Raw genomic sequence first — 7918 nt, 5'->3', positions numbered from 1 at the left:
ATAGTATGTACAGTAATAATAGATTTTTCGCGTCTATCTCCGTCATTCCGGTATTTCGCCCGGGCGTGAGCAATGTCTAAAAGGTGGAGGTCGAGGAAAATGGCGTGCGAAAACGGCCCGAATCACCGTGGGAAAATAATTATTGCTCAGCTTGCGACGAGACAATCGTCCATCTAGACGCATTCGCGGTTAACGCAGCTCTGCGTCGTTTTAAGGCCTTCAACCTGAACCGGCAACTTGATTCTGCGTCGTTAAGGTGTTATTAAAGGGTCATTTTATGTATATATAACATTTATATAAAACTTTTCCCCAAACTAGGTTCACTTAATCACATGAAACATCCACACGTGATTATGGAGGCTCTAAGGAAGAACGCGATGCTCATGAAATTTCATTTTTCAAACAAGAAAAAAAAATTGCGCATCAATTATTCTAGTCTGGGATAAGCGCAAAAAAAAATCTTATTTGTTGTAAAATTAAATTTCCCGAACATCGCATTCTTCATTAGGGCCTCGATCATCACGTGGCGAAGTACCGAATAACTGGATGCACCCAAGTTGGCGATAAGTTTTAAAAATATTTTAACGCTTTATATATATATATATATAAAATAACGCCTTCATGTCACCTTAAGAACCTTGCGCCCTCCACTCATAGGCGTGAAAAAACTGTACGCGGCTTCCCCTAAAATCGCCGGCTACAAGTACGTCAGTCAGCCCACCTACCAAAGACACGTACAGCAAGCATTTACTGCTTATTTAATACTTGGTGGAAGTAATACACCCAGGAATTCATGTATGTCCCACACAACTAGGCATTTGTTTCAATAAATGCCTCTAATGGCAAAGTGAATACCGCATACATGTTGTATGCGACCTCGGTGTACAGAACTGACTTACATACCCACGCGGTGGGCTTGAGTTTCTTTCTCTTTTTATCCAAGAACATAACTATTAAAAAAAAAAATCCTGGTGCTAGTTCGAGCCACTTTCACGCCTCCTCTCGTGTAGCCACATGTAACGGTGTCATCCGAGGTCGGTCCCCGGGTCTACGGTGAGACCGTCGGTTACGTAAAGGTAAACACCTACGAGACATCGATTAACGCTACTTACGTTCGCCGGAAGCTAAGCCGCACGTGACGTGACGTGACGTATCGGATTAGGTACGGATTCGCCCAGGTGGAGGCAAAATCAGGGTGCATGCGCAGGATCGCCCGCACCTGACCTATTCTACGATTCGCAGCGACCTCTCTATGTCACCTGGCGAAGGGCCGACGCCCGTGCTCCAGGTCTTGAGCCTGACTCCTTACCACACGGCCTTGAAATAATCGGCCGAGGTCGACCAACACCTTCCTCGAGTGGCAAAGTACCACGACGTGCCCGCCGACAGACGGCATCCCCGGGAGGCTTTCATCCATTGGGGCCCAAGACCGGCACGGACGTGGAGGTCGCCTTCTGGGGGGAGGTGTCAGCTTCCGCGCAAGCCAGATTATTATTTAGACTGCTGCAGCTGTTGGTACTACCACCGGCACTGCTCGAAGTGCAGTTGAGCATGGTCTGCTGCGTGCTGTCCAGGTCGCGACCGGACGCCTGGTGGATGGAGGTGGCGCTGTTCTTTCTTTTGTACTGTAAAAGAGTGATGTCAATTATGTACTGTAAAAGAGCCATATCAATTATCTACCAGTACGCACGATAAAAGGATTCCTGGGAGAGACACGGGACCCTTACCTCTGGGTTTCCCGTGATACGGAGATCCTTGGTTTCACCGTTTAAGTCCCATGGCGTCAGCAGGGGCTCCTTCGCGCATGCCTCCAGGATGCCGTTGGAATGCCCGCCCTGGGGATTTACATTGCCTGAGTATAGAATAAGGAAGTGATCTCTGAGTCGCGTGGAGAAGCCGTCCATACCTTGGTGTCGGGGTGTGGATTCGTGGTGATAGGAGATGACGGGCAGAGAACGGCGAGCTCGATCTCGTTGCAGACGGTCGTCGGGTTGGCGTGTTGACTCACCGAGGTGGAGGACCGGTCGATGCAGCAACCGTTCCCGTTCCTCATAAGAATGCGATCCTTGAGCGGCTGGGCACTGTCCCCGAGGGATTGGGAATTCTCGCATTTCTTCCTGCAGTAGATGCTGCACAGGCAGATCATGATACAGCCAATGCTGATGCTGACGCCCAGTATCACCCCTGAGAAGTGGAAATGATTAATTAAAATTATTTGCCTACTCTTCAGGTACTACCTGGCCATTATCTGGATATACATAAATCCAAGATCTATCATCTACAGCGGAAGATACCCACTTCGCCAGCTACACGCACCTAAGCTCTGATCCGGCTTGAACTTCTGCGGCGGTTTCTGCTTGTCCGACGTGGTAGGTCCTTTGGATGCCCCGCTACCTCCGTTAACGCCACCACCTCCACCTCCACCTCCACCGGTAATTATGATGATGGGATCCGACGGTTTACCGAAACCGGCCTTGGTAGCCGCCTGCACCACGACGAAGTAACGCTTTCCCGGCACCAAACCCGGGAGGTTCGCGGAGGTCTTGTTCCCGGGGACGGTCACGTTCCCCCAGGTCGACATAGCCTCGGCCAGGTTCATCGTGTAAGCCACTAAGTAATTTTGTATGATGCCGTTCAACTTGTTTGGTTCCTTCCACGCGATTCGAACATTTGTACTATTACTCAAGAACCATTGTACTTCCTCGACCTTCCCAGGAACTGAAAGAGAACAAAGACTCGTCAGTTCTCCCATTTTCCTCGCGTCTCATCGACTTAAGGTTCCATGAAAGGATCATTCTATAAGGTATTCCACTATTCCACCCAGTTTGGAGAAGTTTTATAAATATTTTGGACGTTTCGATATGTTACTATCATAACACCTTAATCAAAATAAACATATCTACTACTAACTGTCTTCATTTGTGTAACATTCTATGGTCTCGCTGAACGGACTACTTTGGTTGGTGCCATTGTGAAGTGCCCTGACTTTGAACTGGTACAAGGTGAACGGTCTCAACCTGTCGATGGTCACCTTCGTCTCGTCACTGCAAAAAAAAAAAAAAAATTAACAATTGTCAGTCGAGAATATTCTAACAAGCGGACAGAAAAATTAATAACCTCGTACTTACACCACGATACACTCCGACAGGTCGGATTCCACGCCGTGAACGATGCAGTAACAAATCTCGTAGGAATCGATGTCATACACGTCGCTCAGACTCCAGGTGACGTTTATGGACGTCGCCGAAACAGGAATAGCCTCTAAAGCAGTCGGTAAGTAGTCTGCGGAGAAGATTCCGTAATCTATTATCTCCATCCTCGAAACTGACCATTTTCTCAGGACGCTACTTACTGGAATTGATTCGCGTCGACTCGACTCGCCTCAGGATGCAGCCGAGAGCTTTTCCGTCACTGACCATGCACACGCCGACCGAGTACGAATTATTACTCCCTAGAAATGACAACAATAAATGACAACAATGAATGATCAACCAATCATCTCGGATAAATATCACCGATTGATCGTAAATATTGCTACAACTCACCAAGTTCAGTGAACGTGTATTCCGACAAGTTCCTCGGCAACAAGACGGTTGACATCCTCCTCTCGTCTTCGTTTTCGTAGTACACTTGCCAGGAGTCGAATTCCGGCTCCGCCTGGCCACTTGTCATCTCGTCCACTTTCCAGCGTACCTGGAGACGTCAAGATTTAACGTGAGAAAGAGCCGCACTCGCTCGATAGGGTAGGATTCCCTCGACGTACCTTCACGGTTGAAGCATTCACTCTCAACAAATCAACGGTGACGACGTTCTGGACGGTGAACGGGGTCGTCTCAAAGGATGGCATCGTCACGCTGGTCCAGCTGAACTGCGACTCGCTGACGTTCGGCCATCCTTGTTCGGTCCTTGCCAAGACGCGAAGGTCGTACCTTGCTCCAGGAATCAGATCTAAAATTTATAAGTTTTAACTGGAGCGTTAAACAATAAATTTTAACTGAAGCGTTAATTTTTCCCGATATCACCAGATAAATCGAGATTAAACACGGCAAGTACCAGTGAGAACGTAATGCTCTATGCTGGCCGGAAGATACAAGACCCTGGACGACGGATGTTCGTGAAGCCTCCACTGCAACTTGTACTCGACGACGACGCCCCGAGCCTCGTTCTTACTCAGCGGCGTCCAAGAAACGTGCAGCTTGGTGCTGCCGACGACTTCCAGGGCGACTTTCGGAGCGGTCTTAGGAACTGTAAGTCGAGGAGATAAATCGGTAGGAACGATTCTCCAGGACTCTCGGGAAAATAAATACCATACTAACCACTAGGAGCGGTGGAACAGACGATGGTGGCCGACTGATCGCTAGCTCCATGGTTGTTCCAGACTCTAACATAGAAGGAGTAGTTGGTAAACGGTTCTAAAAGTTTCGTCACCTCTACCGACGTCGAGTTTCCCGGCTCGGGTGGAGACACCTCTTCCTTGCCGCCGTCTGATAGGAGGAAATAAATTAGGATACAAGAATTGGAAGAGCGGCATCCCCGTTGGGTGATTATCCCGGCCAAGGTTATCGCTCCTTACCCACGGGGCTGTAATGGACCGTGTACGCCGTAATACTGGCAGACGGCAGAGATTTCGGTGGTTCCCAGGATATAAAGATTCTAACGGGCGACAGAGCGTGGCACTTCAATGACGTAGACGTGGCCGGGCTGTTCCTGGATGTGTTAACTTGTAGCCGTCCAGCGGCCCAAACCTCTCCGGCTGCGTTTACCGCCATGCATTGATAAATCCCCGAGTCGGACGGGACCGTCGCCGAGATCGCCAATTCTATCTTGTTATACTCCTTCACGTAGGTCGTCCTTCGCCCTGAAAAGTCGATCGCCGCGATTAAACCGAGTCCTTGCGTAACTCCGATAGAAAGTGGCGCGGGACTCTTACCATTAACCGTGATATTCTCGGAGTCCTTTAGCCAATAAATCCGAGGAACCGGCTTTCCTTGAGCCTGGCACTCGAATCGCGCCGTTCTTCCGTTGGGACATATCTGGTTCGCTGGCTTTTTGAGAAACGAGGGGGGAACTAGCACGTCCACGGTGATATTCTGAAAATTGATGAGTTGGAAAAAATAAGATGCAAAACTGCGAAGGCAAAAATATGATACAAGATAGCTCTCGAACTTCGCCAATGTCGCTTCAAAGTCGACCACTCAGGGGAAATTCGAAAAGTTGACTCACCTGAATCTCAGGGTCAGCGTTCGGGGAGTTCTTGGTGGAGCATAAATAGACGCCAGCATCGTGGACGCTCACGTTTCTCAACGTGAGAACTCCGATGCCGTTGGTGGAATTAAGAAGAACGCGAGGCTGCCCAAGGTTGGTCTTATCTGAAAAATGTATGCCTGTAATTTAATCGCTTCCTGCCGTATCGAGTTTTACACAAAGACGGAATGGGAGGATGCTTAGTCCACGAAACAGAAGTAAATATTTTGTTTCCTTTAGACGTCACAGAGAAGATATCGAAATAATGCGGGAATCATAGACGCCGCTCGTCTTCGGGTTTTATCGAACAGTGCAAAGCGGCACGACAGGTAGATTTACCTGCATAGCGAGGAATAAATGCCCAGGTAATTAAAGGGGATGGATAACCAGAAGCGGCACACGTGAGGCTGATATCGGATCCATTATTTAACCAATGGCTGTATGAAACTTGTGGAAACAACAAAGCAGGTACATGCGACTCCTTCCCTTCAGGCCTTGAAATGACCGTCAACTTTGCCTCTTTGCTTTTTTTGGTCTTTTTTAAAAATTCATTGGTCACTATGCATCTGGAAGCGACGACAGATTAGTGATGTTCCCAAATGTTTATTGTATATTATGAAATTACCACACTCGTTACCTGTATGAACCAGCATCAGAAAGTTTCGTTGCACTTATATACAGAACACCAGGTGCTACCAGAGAATATCTGCATAAAAAAAAAACGAAGGTTATAATCGTACATTACCTCCATAAATATCTCAAATGCATGGTATCTTACTTTGTATCGTTTTGACCGGAAAGAACAATCTCCCCATTATGCTGCCAAGTAATATTGGGTGGGAAAGGAACACTGTAAATGAGACATGACAGTCTCGCGACTTCACCTTCGTGGACCGTCAAGTCTTCGGGGGATTCTTTAAACATGTGTGATAACTCTGTAAAAAAATAAACAGATACGTTGAAAAATACATTAAAGTAGCCCTAGATATAAGAGTATATAGTTATCAGACTTACCAGCAAGTTTGACAAAAGTGGGCGAAGATCTCAATAATCCACCTAAACTGGTACGAACTATGCAGCGATACTCATTTTTATCATGATTCTTATCACCAACGACATTACCATCCTTTCCCTTTTGCTTTTGTACCAGCTGCAAATTCTGTTTCTGCTCAAGAGAAGTACGATTAAATTCAGTCACCCACAAATGACATAGCTCTTGCTCCCGAAACCTTATTTACAAGAAATAACCCCTTACTTTATAAAAGTGTAACGAGCCATTGCGTAGAAGAGTGCAACGGGCGAGTCCACAAGGTGGTGCCGGTACTCCATTGTACAGCCAAGACACATCATGACCAAAGACAGACAAACAATTCAGCGTGATACCCTTCCTTCCCAATACCACGTGGCCACCAGGCTCGATCTCCAATGAAATTCCAGAATTACCAGAAGTTCCGATGCCTAAACCTTCCGGCTTAGACCCATTCTTTCCGATAATACCTCCACCTATTCCTTTGACACCTGTCGATGAAAATCAATCTTAGACAACTCCCAACTCACCGACGAAATTAAATCAAACGTTCGATAGATATATAAAACATCCAGGAGATAAGATAACGAAATAGCATAACGAACCGATAATCAAACTTTCTTTCTTAGGGCTGCCTTAGGAGGCCAGGTTTGTTTATATACGTCCCAGACAATGCATGTTCCTATCTCAGAAGATAACTGCAAACACGTGCATACATTTTGTGATAACCGTAGGATCGTCATGCCGCAGTTGGAAGGCAAGAATATTGAGAGACGTGCCCCAACTGTCACGCATTGCGTCGAGGATACGTTTGCAGGGCCAAGGAGGATCCTCCGAGACGTGTTCTCGACGTTGGGAGAGATGTTCGTTATTAGAATTGATAGAATTGACAGAATTAGAAGAATGGGTAGAACGGGTAGAATCGCGCGCCGTCGCGGTGTGCCCGGCGGGGCATAAACAAACGGCGGGCTACTCACGCGAGGGAGACGCACCTGCGGCGACGGAGACGGGCTTCAGCACTTCCGTGAACAAGATGCCGAGCAAGAGTACCCGCGCCGCCATATATGTCGACGGTCATTGGCACTGGTCTCACTGATGAATCTCGGCCGAGAGACGGCGCGGCAAGGTGTAGCCTCTCCAAAAAGTCCGCCGCCTCATGTTTGACGTCGTCTCAGAGAAAAGCTCGGCCGCCCGAGTGCGTTCCGTTCGTCGAGCGCCTCGACGCCCGGCAGCCGCACCGCGCCCAGCCGGACGCGGCTCTTCACATTTCCTCTCGAGCGGGGAACGCGCCCGTGGACGAGCGGGCTCACCGGCGACGAGCTCCTGCGTTAACGCGGCCGCGTAAATAAAGCCGAGGGATCGAGTGTCACCACGCGAATTGCGCATCCCGAGCCATCTTTATTGTTCCCCACCACCTGCTAGCGAAACGCGTGCGAAGCGCCAACTTGCGGAGAGGGGACGCGGCGCCGGAGCGGGAAGCTCGCCCGTCCGGCGATTTGATTGGTCCGCCGGTCGACCAATCACGAGCGTCGCCTCGCGCAACCGCAACAGTGGGAATTTAAATCGGGGAGACCTCTCAAGGAGATAAGTGAAAGCGCAGTTATCTCGCGATAGAAAATAATTCAGGGTAATTTGCTCGCTATCGGT

The 7918-nt window shown here is 48.5% G+C and overlaps 1 protein-coding gene across 3 annotated transcripts; it reads right to left on the bottom strand.

Annotated features, from left to right (window-relative positions):
* Positions 1 to 453: 453 nt before the first annotated feature.
* On the bottom strand, positions 454 to 7649 carry LOC105701560 (protogenin). Of its 3 annotated transcripts, none has more exons than XM_012428398.1 (20): positions 7249 to 7649; positions 6500 to 6762; positions 6259 to 6409; positions 6023 to 6179; positions 5882 to 5950; positions 5584 to 5810; positions 5224 to 5369; positions 4931 to 5090; positions 4574 to 4858; positions 4317 to 4484; positions 4054 to 4245; positions 3764 to 3948; positions 3546 to 3693; positions 3353 to 3451; positions 3129 to 3282; positions 2911 to 3044; positions 2317 to 2718; positions 1907 to 2184; positions 1728 to 1835; positions 454 to 1625 (listed from the first exon to the last, which is right to left on the bottom strand). In XM_012428398.1, exons 1-20 carry the CDS (start codon positions 7331 to 7333, stop codon positions 1410 to 1412), a joined length of 3627 nt encoding a protein of 1208 aa, XP_012283821.1. In that variant the 5' UTR covers positions 7334 to 7649; the 3' UTR covers positions 454 to 1409. The 3 variants fall into 3 exon arrangements, with proteins under 3 accessions (XP_012283821.1, XP_012283822.1, XP_012283823.1); XM_012428399.1 differs by having other exon boundaries at positions 7264 to 7649; XM_012428400.1 differs by lacking the exon at positions 454 to 1625 and having other exon boundaries at positions 1767 to 1852.
* Between the last annotated feature and the right edge of the window lie 269 nt (positions 7650 to 7918).

The sequence above is a fragment of the Orussus abietinus genome, unplaced genomic scaffold (genome assembly GCF_000612105.2).
Source record: "Orussus abietinus isolate OABI.00-Male unplaced genomic scaffold, Oabi_2.0 scaffold347, whole genome shotgun sequence".
Taxonomy (NCBI): Eukaryota; Metazoa; Arthropoda; class Insecta; order Hymenoptera; family Orussidae; genus Orussus; species Orussus abietinus.
This window is presented reverse-complemented; position numbering and strand designations above follow the sequence as displayed.

Excerpts from the sequence above, each read along its gene's own strand:
- LOC105701560 (XM_012428398.1), bottom strand. The coding sequence starts at position 7,333 with ATGGCGGCGCGGGTACTCTTGCTCGGCATCTTGTTCACGGAAGTGCTG. Across the intron at positions 6,763-7,248 it reads CGCAGGTGCGTCTCCCTCGC|GTGTCAAAGGAATAGGTGGA; the intron begins GTGAGTAGCCCG and ends TTTCATCGACAG. Across the intron at positions 5,811-5,881 it reads TCTGATGCTGGTTCATACAG|ATGCATAGTGACCAATGAAT; the intron begins GTAACGAGTGTG and ends CGTCGCTTCCAG.